A 14,752-nucleotide genomic window follows, 5' to 3' on the forward strand; every position below is an offset into this window, starting at 1 on the left:
ATGTATTATGTTTTCTGGTCCAAAGCACCATGTTTTAGGGAGCATTCTGGCAGCATCAAAAATACAGCCAAGAATGATACAGAAGTAGTAGAGTTTAGTATAAGACCAGAATTCCAGAAAAGACTACCTTTAGTAGAAAGGAGTAGAGTGCAATGATGGGTGAGGGGTTAATTACCTGTCATTCTGCTCATAAATGTTGAGTCCAAGAGCATCTACACCTAGCCAGAGTTCAGAGCCCTTTTTGTTCTTAATGTTGAAGTAGTTCACACCATACATTTCCAGATCCTGTGCAATCTTCAGGTACTCCAAAACAGCATCTTCTCTGCAGCATGCAAAAAGAAAGCAGATATCCCTTTTGAGTCAACATTAGATCAAGAAGGTGCTGGGCACTGTCTTCCTACACTGCTAGAGCAGCAATAAGCTGGCAAAGCCTCCAAGAACCATTCTTGAAGACAATAGCAAACAAAATCTGCAAGCTTGTTTTTTTGTTGTTCTTGTTTTGTTTGTTTTTTACATTAATGACAAACAGCTGGGCCTAGTTACTCCCAGTGGAATAATCTGAAGAACGCGAACTCATCCTGGAGTAAGTCACAGATTTTTATACGACTTCATACTTCACACGCTAGCATATATCACAATACCTTAAATACAGTAGTTCCACATGCATCAGTTACCTAATCATTCCTCGATGTTCCTCATGCCACACCTGGATCCTCTCTTCCCACTGGTCTTTGTTAAGCTTATGCTGCTCCAGAACTCTAGAAAGAACACATTGGATGATTTAGACCAGCCACTGCATTTGTGCTGACACAGTCACATCACTTCAGAACACCACATTATTAAATACACTGTGGGCATCAGTTTCCCCACAAAAATGTTCCAAGAAATAGGAGTTCTATAATAAGGCTAGGTAGAGACACACTAGTCAGTATCCAAGACTTCTGACAAATGACAAGCTATGTTCACCTTGTACCATAACATTTTTGTTTGTTTGTTTTGGAGCTTCTCCCACTACTTCTAATCAGAGTTTCTTCAGTAGCAATAGGACCTTTAAGATTAAAGCTTTTAAAGAGCTCTCATCCTCAGAGAGGCACCATACTACTTTATTCTGAAAAGTGCAGTCAAGACCACAAAAAAACTACAAACCTTTTAAGGCAAAGAAAAACTAACACTGGCTAAGTTCACTTACCTCTGTGGAAGCAGTTTGTCACTAGCAAGGTAGCCAGACTTATGAACCTCTTTGTTGAAGTCTCCATATTTTGACTGGACAGCATAGGAAGCCAGCAGGACAGCTGTTTCTGGAGGACAATAAATGTCATCGTTCAGAATTGCTTCCTTTACTTGGAGGAAGAATAGGCGCTGTGTGATGTCCTGGATCAGCTCTTCTGCCACATCTTCTGGGTAGAACTTGGCTCGGAATTTGAAAAGCAGAGGGCTTTCTTTGCGTACATCTTGTGCTGTTACCTGGAGCAACAAAGTTATTCTGTTTTATAGCCCACACACCAAGTGAAGATGATCAGGTTTATGGACAGGAAGAGAAGACAAGCATGCATTTGAAAAAATTTCTCCTTTCCAACACAGTAGTGAACGGGCAAGTATTCACATGAGCATCATATTAACAACTCTTGGGGTGGGTAACAGATTTTCCAGGGTGGGGAAGATGGACTGAAGGAAGGTGGTACCAACTTGCTATAATTTCAGGTGTTTATAGAAGAACAGATCCCTGATCAAAGTACAGAGACTGAATCTCCAACAAAAGGGACCCAAGGATAAATGAGAGGTTGAAGCAAACATACCTTTTTATTTAATTTCAGCCATGTTGAGAAACCTTTTGTGTCCTGATACTGGAGTCCAAAAAACCAGACCTCTCTTAGACCAATTGTCTTGACAACCTGGAATAAAGATAATTATTAGGAATCCCAGTCAGACAGGCTGATCTCACTGGTGGTGGAGAACCTGTCAGAGGTAAGAACATACAAGCACAGAGACGACCAGGGCCATAGCATTCTGACACCCCTGCTACTTTTCACAAACATAGATGATAGGGCATCAGAGGAGGCCCCCATGGGAAATATATTCATCCCTCTCCCTCCTATCTTTAAGGTTTGTTGCTGCATAAAAACAGCAGCTGGGACAGTGTATTGTTTAGCCATTTATAAGCCAATCTGTTGCATTGCATTTTAGCTATACAAAACTGACAGGTGTAATAACTTTAAGAGCTTCTACAGGAATTAACTACACTGATACAGGAGCTCTCTCCTTAGTCATGTCTCTAGCCCACCGTAAGTGGTGCATAAATGAGAGTTAAAAGTGTTTACAGACATACTGTAACAGGAGACAAAAACCTCGGGGGGGGGGGGGGGAGGCGGGTGGGCAAGACTACTGCAGTATTATGCTGGTATAAAGGAGGGGGGAAGTTTCTTGGCAGAGCCTGTTCACTAGCATGGGGCCACCACTTTGTCAAGTCTGGGACCCGCCTGCCATGGGGTTCAGCAAGTCAAGTTCAGGCTGGACATCAGGAAGAGGTTCTCCACTGAGAGGGTTGTTGCACGCTGGAACAGGCTCCCCAGGGAAGCAGTCACTGCACCAAGCCTGTCGGAGTTTAAGAAGTGTTTGGACTGTGCACTTGGCCACATGGTCTGAATTTTTGGGCAGACCTGTGGTGCCAGGAGTTGGACTCGATGATCTTTGTGGGTCCATTCCGACTCAGGATATTCTATGATTCTAAGTCTAGAAACTGAAGTTCATCTACATCCTTCCTGACCTCCCCTCCCCAGTTGTTCTTACACCTGTGAACGAGGCACTTACCTGTAACCTCCAATGCTAGACAATGGAGGAAGAAGAAGACAGTTGGCTTTAGGTCTACACTGTACCTGGAGAACTGCTTTTAACACAGCTCTCACCCCTTGTGCTCCCTCACAGCTTCCCTCCTTCAGGGTGCAATGATTTGACAAATAGTTATGGTAGATTTAGCACTGCGTTGTCCCATGTTCTATATGATCTCTCCCCAATCCCCTACTTTCTTTTAAGTTGATTCCACGCTGATTCTGATTCCTAAGGATGCACTCTATTTCCTTCTAATGTGGTCTCCAGATTTGTTGATATACAACATTAAGGTCACAGGTTCCCTGCAAACACATTACTAACTAGTTAGATTACTTAGGGCTTGAATCAGACATTTCTTCTGGCTTTACAGAAGCAGCAGTAGGGCACAAAAAAAAAAAAAAAGAGGGGGGAGTTTTCAGCAGAGGCGTGCTATTAGTAGCACATGCAAAACTTACACAAGGCCATGTAGTGTATATACATCATTCCATTGAAGTCCATTAAATTATTCAGCCTGTCCTTGCTTGAATATGGAGATTTGGCATTAAGCCCAGAGTAAACAGGGATTTGTGGGCCTTCACTTGCACATATCACAAAGTAGGATGCCCACAGCTAAGGAGGCTTTCAGAATAGCATTAGACCTTGCTGTATGTATTGAAAGTACATGGTAGGAGAGGAAGAAGGGCTGTCCTAGAGCCTAAGAAAAGCTCTGTTCTCGGCAACATTAACATTTGAATGGGATGGAGGCTCGCCCCCCACTGCTGCATGTGTCTGCTTGCCTCATTTTCATTTGTCAGCAGCTTAAGCCTGGGAATTCAACAAGCTGAACTGCCAGCAAGGAATTGAATGGCATCGCACTGCGGCCCCGCACAAAGGGGCTTTTATTCCATAGCAGAAGTCTGCAGAGCAATAGCGGTGATAACAATGGCCCGGACGGGGCGGGAAGAGCACAGCACACAACATCACACCCCCAGATTGCTATTGAATCAAAGTAAAATGCAGTGCAATTCCTGCTCTACGAATTATGTGAGCTTGTAAAGCAAGGCATGTTGTGGCTTCTTAGTTTGAGCATAAATCTGGCCCATTTAGCCTTCATCCTGAAAGTAGAGACACATGATGGTAGTCTCTGTCAAGTGGGGAGAAGGAAAAAAAAAAGACAGCAGTTAGCAGTTCAATTTTATTTGGGGGTGTACAACATTTAGAGCCCTGATGAACCGTGAAATATTCCAAAAAACAAACAGCTATTGGCAGTAGCTAGGGCTGGAAAAGGGCTGGTGCACAGAACAAGAGAATACAGAGTACTGTTTAACGCATAGACCACTATGCTTAAATACCAGAGTTTACTCTCTTGGCTGGACAGTGACATCTTTTCTTTGTGCCACAGAAAATATTAAGTCAGTCCCAGTGTCTTGTTTAGCACGCAGTACGAGGTTTAATATACAGTTGGCAACAGATTACAGGCAGACTTAAAATCCAGCTGTTGCACAAAACCTTGACCAGCCATAACAAGGCTCTTCAAACACCTTTAGCTTAAAGGCCACTTTGTGAGCAAATTTGTCTCTCTGCCTTAGGGTAGGTGGTGTATTTCTAGAGACAATCTAAGCACATAGTACCATTCCTTACATATGTTCAGAGTAGAGTCTCAAGGTCTTCCCGACAGCCTTTTCTCTCATTTCTCCTTACTCTACTTTTTCCAGGCCTGCATGGCTCCTGAACTTCCCCTCACCAAACACTAACCTTCCTCCCAGCTACAGATCTTGCCATTAAGAGGTGTCCCACAGCAGCAGGAGGGCCATAATAGGCAGGTCTCCTAAATGTAGATTTTAGCATCAAGATGATTATTGAAGATTGCCCTTTTTCTCAGCCCCAGGAAATATACCACCATACTTGCAAACAAGTGGGGATCTTGCATGAAAGCAATGTCTACACAAAGATAGCAAAGCATTCAAGCAGAAAGATGTTCCACTCAGAACAAGTTCCTGCTCCGAAGGCCAAAGCATCCTGGACTATTCCACAGCACATAAATCAGACTTGAATCTTACCTGTTGTCCTGCCTGAAGATGAAGCAGGTCTTGACAGGCATGTCAAGTATTTCTAAGAGTAAGGCGCTAGCAAACAGTATTGCTGGAGTAGCTCTGACCTGCTGCCACACCTGCAGTTTAATATGCCATAGTTATTCTGTTCAGGCTAGTAAACAAGGCCAATTTGGAATGGTTTATGAAATTGAACATATATCTAGCCCACAGGTAGATTGCACTGAGATTCGAATCATGTCTCTCAAGAAGACTCAAGTTGCTTCATCATGTGTCTTCAGTCTGGCTATGGGCACAGATGAAGCCTGCAGAGACTAATGCCAAAAATAATCCCAGAGATTAATTCCAAGAATCCCAAATCATTCAGTTCGTGTTACTGTCACCATGCTGGTTCTTTTCCTAGCCTTCCTACATCCCAATTGCCCATGCAAGATTACCATGCCTCAAGAACTTTGATCATCAGATAACATAACTGTCTTAATGCTGAAGCCACTATCTCTTGGACTTCACAATATCCAAAAGATAGTATTGGAAGGACTGAAGTTTACATGGTCAGCTACAGGCTCAGAGAGCACAAAGCATGTCATCAAGGAGCAAATCTGAAGTCAGGGAAGTGGAGTTCATTGTAGGTTGGAGAAGGAAGCACTGACTAAGTAGTTTAGTAACCACAACTCATCGTTAAAAAATAAAGCCCGATGCAAGGCCTATCAAATAAGTAGATCCTCACCTATCTATTGTACTTACCACCCAATAGATCTAGTACGGCAGACAGCTAAGACGCTTCTACAAAAGACTAGAAGTAAGAGGCTCTAAAGTGGGAAAGAACAAGAAACTAACATGATCCAAGGTCAGAAGTGATCAGAATCAAAGCATTTGAGAAGCTGCCTTATAGAAGCAACTGGGTACACAGAAGAAGGAGTATGTTTTCATACCACAGAAGTGCTCAAAACAGAAAAAGGTTTTGTGACTACAGTTTTTATGCAGGCATTCTGAGGAACTTGTAAAGTCAGTGTCCATTAAACCAGGGCATTTCTGTGAAAAAACTTTCCAGCCAGCCAGCTGTGAAGCACTTGGGCCAGTGAATTACTGTTACCTCTCCCTGTCCAAGGCATAGGCTAGTCCCCCTGCCTCAGTGACAGAAAACATCTGCTAGAATCAGTTTATCCCCTCCCAAAAAACAAAGTTTCAGAGGGAATTGAAACTGGAGGGACACAACTACAAAGCAATAAGTAGTTAAGCAGTTCTACCACATACACACAAAAAGTTATTTTTTCATAGAATATCCAAGCTGGAAGGGACCCACAATGATAATCAAGTCCAATTCCTGGGTTCCCAAATGACAACCCGAAAAAAATCTGACAGTGTATGTATAGGAGACATACAAAGCAAAGCAATGCTTTGTTTTACACACTAGCCTCCAATCTAACTACACTTCAATCTGATAAAGAACAGGGTCAAAGAAGGAAAACAAGCAGCTATCACTGCTGCAGTACCTGTACCCTGCATCCCAGGAAAGCGATATTCCAAGCTGCCCATGAAGTAACCAGTGATTCACTGCATGAGGGGTAAGCAGCCCTCCCAACAGCCATAGCCTATACTTAACCTTGGCAGAACTGTTTTTCCTGGTGAGTTGGCAAGCACTAGAATCCAGTATCTGATGCTAAGAGGCATGTAAGCAAAGATGCTAAAGGTAGGTTTGCATAATCTTCCTGTCTCAATTAATACAGGTTTTGTCCGTGTAAACTATTTAAGATAATGCTATACAATTACAATCCTAGGGGATGGGATGATGTAGGAAGACCTCTAGTATAAATCATTATGTTATTACACCATATGTCAGCTCATAAGGATATTTCTAGTCAGGTACCTTGGGGCAGAAGATGACAACACTACAAAACTTCATCGTGGAACTTAATCAGGCATGATAGAGGAAGACAGGACCTTTCCTACCTCAAGCCCATTCACCTACTAATACTATGGAACTTTAAACTCAAATTGTTCTTGCTCATGAAGCTACATAGACATAAGCTTTTCCAAAAATCCTTTGAATCCCATTCGGAATAGGACAGAACTACATCTTGGATAATGAATATATTTACTCTACCTTTAGACACACTGAGTGGAAACAAATACTCTCTAAACATTACTGAACAAAGCCAGCAGCATGCACTAAGACAGTTGTGTGGCCAGAAACCTTGGTAAAATTTAGTAGCTTCCTTTTTGCTTAATTCAGAATTGACCATGCATTCAAATTGAAAGGGCACTCGGGGGCAAAAACATTCAGGATCTCTAAAAATTCTTCTGTGAAAGAGTCAAAATCAGGTTTCACACCACAAGGTCAATATGCTGCAACAGCAAAAGCATAAACTTGCTTTGTAGAGAAAATCCCTACCCTCAAAAAAGCCCTCATGAAGGCAGACATTTTTTCAGAAACAGATTCACGCAAAAACACTAGTTTAACACCATAAGGAGTGCATGATATTTTAAGGGAGCTACAAAATATAGTTGAAATATCTTCTAGGTATTTCCTAAAAAGGAAGGGATAGAATTGTCCATAGAAAAATAAAAGACGTGTTAAGAAATAATGAACAAACAGTCCAAAGTTGAACTGCACATTATTTAAATTTATTTAAACTTAACACACGCTAAATTGAATTCAGCTATAACTTTGTTCTTACACATCCCAGTACGGGACCCATGAACACCTCAGGATGGAAGCCAGATAGAGCAAAAAGATTATTAGTCAGATAGTCATTGCTTAGTCCCTACTAGTAGTGTCAGCATGAAGAACAGCTCTGGACTAGTCCTTTACAAGAATTAATCTACACAAGCAGCTCAGCTATTTGAAATATTGAATACATACCTGTCGACAGTTAAAAAAAATTAAGAGAGCAAGGCAAAAGTGGCTAGACTACAAAAAATCTCACTTTAAGTTCTCTTAAGAGTGAGGTGAACAGGCATTAGTTTTTGAGAATCAGTCATCAGATGAGATGATTTGGTTGCAACATATGAAATGTTCTGGTATAGTGGACAGAAGTATTTGCATCACTGAGAGTAGCACTCCCGACTCATGCATCTGCCTCCAGATGACTTCTGCTAGATAAAAGAATACTAGAGGCTCCTCGTGATTTATGACCATTTCATTGCTTTACACTCAGCAAGAGATTCCTCACATACTGATCAGTAAATTCCATAGTATAATAGTCCAATACGTTCAAAGCTCTCTTTTTTTCCCTGTATTAAAGGGAGTAAGTCAAGCTATGCACTGTCAGGTCACTATACACTCTCTTGTTTTGATATACAGTTAGCTCTTTATGCACAGATCAAGAATATGTTTGAGCTTGTCCCTAATACAAATACTTGCTCCCCCCATCCCCAGTATTTTCAGCCCCCTTTATGCACAGGTCTGATTATGGATAGTCTCTTTTGCAATAAATATGAGCCTTGATTATTAAATAAATAAAAGATGGACAGACAATTGTCTGTTGCATATTTGCATTTTGAGACCAGCATGAAATGTTTCCTCATTGTTTAAGGAGTTGAATACCTACTTCCTTTGCAATTACTTTCCTTAATAGTAAAAGAGTAAATCATTAGATTGCAGGGCACAAGAGAATATGGGATTAGGTTCCCTGACCACTCACATAAAAATAGCCTCCAAAATTCTGTATTTGTACTAGAGGTGAAAGACATTCAGCATCCCCACATCTTCTGCCAACTCCCCACGTTACTGCTCAGAACGTTCCCAAGCCATGGCAGAGGGTTAGTCTTTCTATCATCTGCACTGTTATGTTAGGTCTTTGACTAACCACTGAGTCAATGCCTGGACATGTGCCAATGGTAAGGCTCTAAAACATTCATTTCAGAATCAGTCCTATCAGAAACCAGAAGCACTGCCTCTACAAAGCATATATGCCAAGATATATACTGAACTATTAAAAAAAATTTAAAAATTTAAAAAATAATTCTTATGACTATAGCACCCATCCACCAAGTCTTTGATGTATGGATAGTATAAAGTGACAGTGTACACCAGATCCTTTAAATATAGCAATTTTTTTTTAACAGCTAGCTTCTGAAAGTTTTTTCCTCCCATAGTATTTCTTCTTCCAACTCTATCTACAACCCAAGTTAGAAAAAGTAAACAGTCTCATCTACATCAGCAACTTCAAAACTTAGTTTTGCAGCAGCATTTATTTTCTCCCTTCACTGAGGGTTTATGATAGAAAAAAACACAATAAGACTTCTGTTTAGACAGGTGCTGTGTGAAACACATTGCACAAAAAATGTACAGCTGTTCCAGAGCATGACATGAAGGAGTGAAATCAATTACTAAGACATAAAAAAATTCCATATGGGAAACACAATTAGATGCCTCTCAAAAACAGACAAGTTGCTGAAGTCCAAGTTTGACACCACAATTTTAGTTTGTACTCTATGTCAAATGAGGCAGAAACTGAAGATGGTCTAGAGCTGACTGAGAAGTTCATGTATAGATTAAAAAGTACTACTGATTTCAGTAGTAATACTTCTTAGCACATAATGCTTTATCTCGAAAAGATCAGAAATTATTTAATGAAAAATAATCATAGAAAGCATTCAGCTGAGGAACATACTCCCTAAAGGAAAACAGTTCACCCTTCGATGAACTTTGAAGTATGTCATGTCAGCTTTATCAGAATATGGTTCCATAAACTAACTGTTGTGGAGCTCCATGTTGCACACATATATTCTGGATGGAATCCAGCACTCACTTCCATTGAACAAAAACTGTCAGACGTGAGACCAAAGGGCTAAAATACACAGGACCTACTATGTAGTAACATGCAGACATGAGAAACCACTTTGCAGCACAGAACTTTCCTGAAAGCATTTTTTGCCTTTCCCATCATGAAAGGGTGCTCTTCACTAACCCCTACAATCTCTCTATTCCACATACACACACGCCATTTCAGGGCTGTGTTACAGACAGCAATACAATATCTAGTGTTAAATCATCCAGATGAGTATGAGAGAAAGTAGTAGTTTGTTGTTAAGCATCTAAAAAATTAAATTTGGTTTGCTGGCCCCATATGAGACAGCTGACCTCTATGGGTGGGTCAGGCCTTAAGTACCTCACTTCATTAAGATAGGCTCAGTGTAGAGCTCTGAACCGCATACGTATCTGACATATCTGGTCTGGCAGCTCCTTCATCTTGTATGATGAATCTTAGATTAATGACTTTTCTTTAAGCTATAAACTTACAGCTCAGATTATTCTCCAGATCGGAAATGCTTGATTTCTTCCTCAGAGTTCTGACAAAGCCTCCACTGTCTATGAGACAAGAATATATCATTTCGTAGTAGCAGATGCTTTGACTGACAGGGCAGTTGCCCAGATAGAGCCTTTGGGATTACAGCAGATACACATAGTGGAGCCTGTGAAAGTTTCAACAGCTGCAATTGATAAAAATCTGTCTTCAGCTGCTCCTAATTTGGAGTGCACTTGACTCCCTGCTTCAGTTTGGGTCAAAGTAGGAGGAAATATGCCTAGTCAGTGAATGAAGAAGGCGGCTAAAACACCTAAAGATGGCCTAATACAATACAGTACATAACTTATCTTAAAATCTCCCTCAGGCCCTGATGAGAGTATAGAATATCACTTGCACTTAAGAGTTGCAGCAATGTTTGAAACACCAGCTAAAGCTCTCCTGTTCTACAGAACACCTATTATTTGAAATCAATTACACAACAGTTGCAAGTAAGCCAACCAACAATAGCTTACTAGCTCCCCCAAAAGACCGATTTTATGAGTTATGACTGCAGACATCTATCCAACCCATATTATGAGCTATAGCACCAATTCAGTTTGTTAAAGGCAAGAATAGCTTTTAACACATTTCTAAAGCTAAAAAAATGATGTAGTTTTGAAAAGTGTGCCATTTCTTATTTTGCTAATTTCTCTCAGAATGGATCCACACACTGTCATTTAATCTTTGAAGCCCTTAAGAAATTGCTTGCTGTTGCCTTAACAGAATCACAGCACCAATATCAACTTTAGATCTTCTGCAGCTCCATCACTTACCTGATCAAAGAGTTGCTTTCCTGTAGTGTTGGGCTGGATGGCAAACTCCAGCTCAGCATCCATGGTGGTAACACGCACACTGATCTGGAAAACAGAAGAGACATCATTACAATAGATGCTTCAACTGACACTACACATAATAATGAACAACATCATTTGCCTCCAGCCAGGGACCTGCTCCCAAGCCTCCATGAATTCCACTGCCAGTGATTATAAAGTCATCTGTACTGCCAGTACAGTGTTCCCAAACCCCATCACTTCAGTTCACTCACAAAATGTAACCTTCCTGTTTTCTAGTGTAAAAGTTTATCCTATCTGTTCCAATTTATATTCCCATCTACATACTTATACATGAGACAATTATTTACAGCTTATTTAGTTGTATTTCTGAGTTTAGAACAACACCCTGATATCTTTCACTAAAACAGACATCCCAGTTATACGCAAACAGACATTCAACTTCTTCCATGTGAAGGATGAATGTCAAGGAAGTCCCCAGATGCATTAACAACTCAGACTGCTGCAGAAGATGAGTGAGTACAGAACAATATTGTTCTAGTCTCCCTGGAGATTTTAAGAGATTATAAAGCACAACCCCTGGTATACTCGAAGGACTAGTGGTACAAAGCAGACAGGATGCAAGGATGACTTCATGTGCTGAGGCGAAAAGGATGAATACTGAACTAACACACACGTTAATATGTGCAGGCACTTCACAAAGAAGTAGAAGGATCGCTATGTAATTGCCTACTACCACCCAGTTCTTTCAGGGAGGTGAAAGATCTCTAAACAGTGAGGAAATGGTTATGTTGTCACTTGTTACACAGTCGAATTTCATAGCTGTAGATGTCTACACCAAAAAAAAAAAAAAAAAAGTGAAATCATGAATCTGCACTAGTTAGGTTTAAATCAAGTGCTTAAAGAGACCACCACATCCAAACACATTTTGACATTTCCCAAAAGCCTTCTTGAACCTACTTGGGACTAGTCATGCCACTACTTGGTACTTGATAACCCTTGGTGATGAACCATGGAGTTTTCTTGTTTTAAGTTCAGCTCAAACTCTCAGTATCTGCTATAAGAATTTAAAGGTAGCACAGCAAAGCTGAAGTCATTAAGAGCAGCTGTGCACAAGGAAAACTATTTAGACATTGCTGTAGCAAAGATCATCAACAAGCACAATAGGAATAAATTGATTTTGAAATTTCTGAACCTTTTGACACAAAAGAAGTCAAACTGTAAAACAACCATCCCTTAGAAGTAGTAAGGAAAGAGAAAAAGGTTGGTAGCTTGTAATGAAAAGTAAAAGTCAAAGTATTGAAAGGCCACAATAAGGTCTCCCTGGAACCTTTTCCAGGCTGAACATGCCCAGCTTTCTCATCCTTTCTTCATAGGAGAGATGCTCCAGCCCCCAATTATCTTTGTAGCCCTCCTCTGGACTCGTAGCAAAAATCATTCTCCCCAGATTCTAGATGGTTGACAATTCGTTAGTTTCACAGTGCTTCAGTGAACCACAAATTCAACTGCTTGCTAGCAGGGCTGCAAACCCCCAAACCATCTTTTCTAGTTATAATTTGAAGCAGTCTTTTGAACCAGAAGGAGTGCTGGCTTCTAAGACTGTCTTGCCTAGGCCACATACCAGCAGCAAGAGTAAAGATGTCCATAAGCCACGGCTAAGAGGGGTTAGTTAAACTACTCATTAAGCAAGAATGTTGCTTTAAAGTCGCTCCTGTTCACCTACACCACTAATATATCAGCTACCATGAAAAGAAATGGTCTTTTTGCTCCAGTGTTTATGGGATTAAAAAACAAACAAACAAAACAACAGTAGCTATCTTGGCTGATAACATCTGTATAAGTGATTGAAGGTTAAAGTATCTGAGCACAGCGGAAGCACCAGAAAACAAACATTTGTGGCAGCTCTTTGCAACTAGTGCCTGAATAACTTTAAAGCTCTTCATCACAAATTTTAAAGTAGAGCTGCTTCAGTAAGCATCATCACAGAACTGCATAATTCTTGCAGAAGTATTTGTAAGATTCAGATCTTTGTTAGCACAGTAAAATACAGACCTATAGATTCCTTCATTGTCATTCACTTAAAATGTAGTTAAGCTCCCTGACCAGTTATCATCCTTCAGTTAGTAAGTTCAGTAATTTGAAATGTACTTTTTTGCTTAGTAGAAGCCTTCTGTGCTCGAGATGAGTAGCAATCTAAGGTGTAGGAGCAGTACAGTCTTGAATGGGGTACACACTTCCAGTTTCAGGCTATGCTATTTTAGAAGACAGCATGAGCTAAGATACCACAGGAAAGAGCCTTTTTTTTTTTTTTTTTAAAAGAACCACACCCCAGTAACGTTAGCTTCCCTGATCTGAACAAAGTTTTAACACATTAAATAGCAGACTGCTGTTAAAGACCAGGGTGTTGGCACTTTGAAGCGAGTCCTGGGATGTACCACTGACATTTAATACAGGGCTGAAATGCTGCTGTAAATTTGAGCTTTGTTAAGCCTCATTGACGTGGGGGAAGAAAGAAAAAGAACACACATATGTATGCTACCAAACGGAATTTTTAAGCCAGTTGTGAACTGAAAAAACAAAGTGAGGTTTCCACCATTACAGGCAGCGGCAGGCAGTGATCTGCATTCCCAGTTAGCAGATAAGAAGTTCATTCAGAGCAGATGCAGCTTTACCGGGGTGTTTGTTTTTTTTTTTTTTTTTTCCTCATTTCAAGAGCCTAAGTACTGGTACAGAAATACAAATTGGTTCTTCCAGTATGTATAAAAGCCTGAAAAAACACAGAGGTTTTGTTCTGAAAGATACCCAGAGATCACTCTACTTTTGGGCAGTTCCACTGTTCCTTTAATGGGTTCTGTCTGCAGCTCAGACAGAAACTACCAGAGATCTATAGATTGCTGTAACCTCTGCCTGACAAGTAAATGCCAGGCACTGCATGCTTGCCTTCATTCTCCTCAATCATCTGAAATACTAGTTTCAGTTAAACCATCACACTGACGCACGCACAGCTGCGTACTGCCCAACACAGATGTTGCATACCCCTTGTGTAACAAAGTGCTATAGCAGAAGAAAGCCAGCATAAGCCAGTCCCATTATAGTTTAGACTCATCTGTTTGTCCTGTTCCTTGAGTTACCCTGCCAAAGTGCTTTTAAAACACTAATTTAACATCAGTGCTTACTCTAAACAAGAATAGCCTCAAAATTCACTAGCATTAAGGTTTTATACTTTTATTTCTAAACCATTTAATGAGGTTTTATTAGAATAAATATCCTAGCATCTACGTTTATTGTTTCGTAGATGCATCTCCCCTTGAGAAATAACTGTAGTGTATATATAACAGCTCTGTTCCCAGAAAAAAAAAAAGTGTCTTCCAAGTAACAGTGCAGAAATGGTTAACCACTAGGCCTGAATTAAGACACTGCAATGACCCTTTTGTCTACAGGTGCTCAAACTTTGCCCCATAAAGACATGCCTGAAAAACTTAATTGCTTTTCCCAGGGGTGAATGTATCAAGACCACTAAAAATACTAGAATACTCTAGAACACAGTCAGACATGGAGACTGAACAAGACTATAAGAGTCTGATTCCTCATCAACACCTTCATCTGAGGGCGCGCATAACCATCAGTGCATTTACTGTTCTGGCTGCAAACAGAATAAAATGCTGCTCAGTAAGATAATCACCTTGGACTGCTGAGCATACACAGCTCTAGCTCTGTCATCCCAGACAAGCAAGACACATACTTCTTTGATGCTAGCAACAGGAGAAAACTGTGACAAAAAGACACTACCCACAACTGATCAGATTACAAGCAC

General features: G+C 40.5%; 1 protein-coding gene across 1 annotated transcript in view; it reads right to left on the reverse strand.

Annotated features, from left to right (window-relative positions):
- Positions 1-14,752, reverse strand: part of MSN (moesin) — a 45,291-nt gene that overhangs the window by 8,617 nt on the left and 21,922 nt on the right. Inside the window, exons 2-6 of the mRNA XM_038184641.2 lie at positions 10,921-11,004; positions 1,797-1,892; positions 1,190-1,464; positions 675-758; positions 176-322 (exon numbers count right to left, since the gene is read on the reverse strand). Of these exons, the coding sequence (XP_038040569.2) occupies positions 176-322; positions 675-758; positions 1,190-1,464; positions 1,797-1,892; positions 10,921-11,004 (686 nt within the window). The remainder of the gene's footprint in view (positions 1-175; positions 323-674; positions 759-1,189; positions 1,465-1,796; positions 1,893-10,920; positions 11,005-14,752) is intronic.

This window comes from Anas platyrhynchos, chromosome 10 (genome assembly GCF_047663525.1).
Source record: "Anas platyrhynchos isolate ZD024472 breed Pekin duck chromosome 10, IASCAAS_PekinDuck_T2T, whole genome shotgun sequence".
Taxonomy (NCBI): domain Eukaryota; kingdom Metazoa; phylum Chordata; class Aves; order Anseriformes; family Anatidae; genus Anas; species Anas platyrhynchos.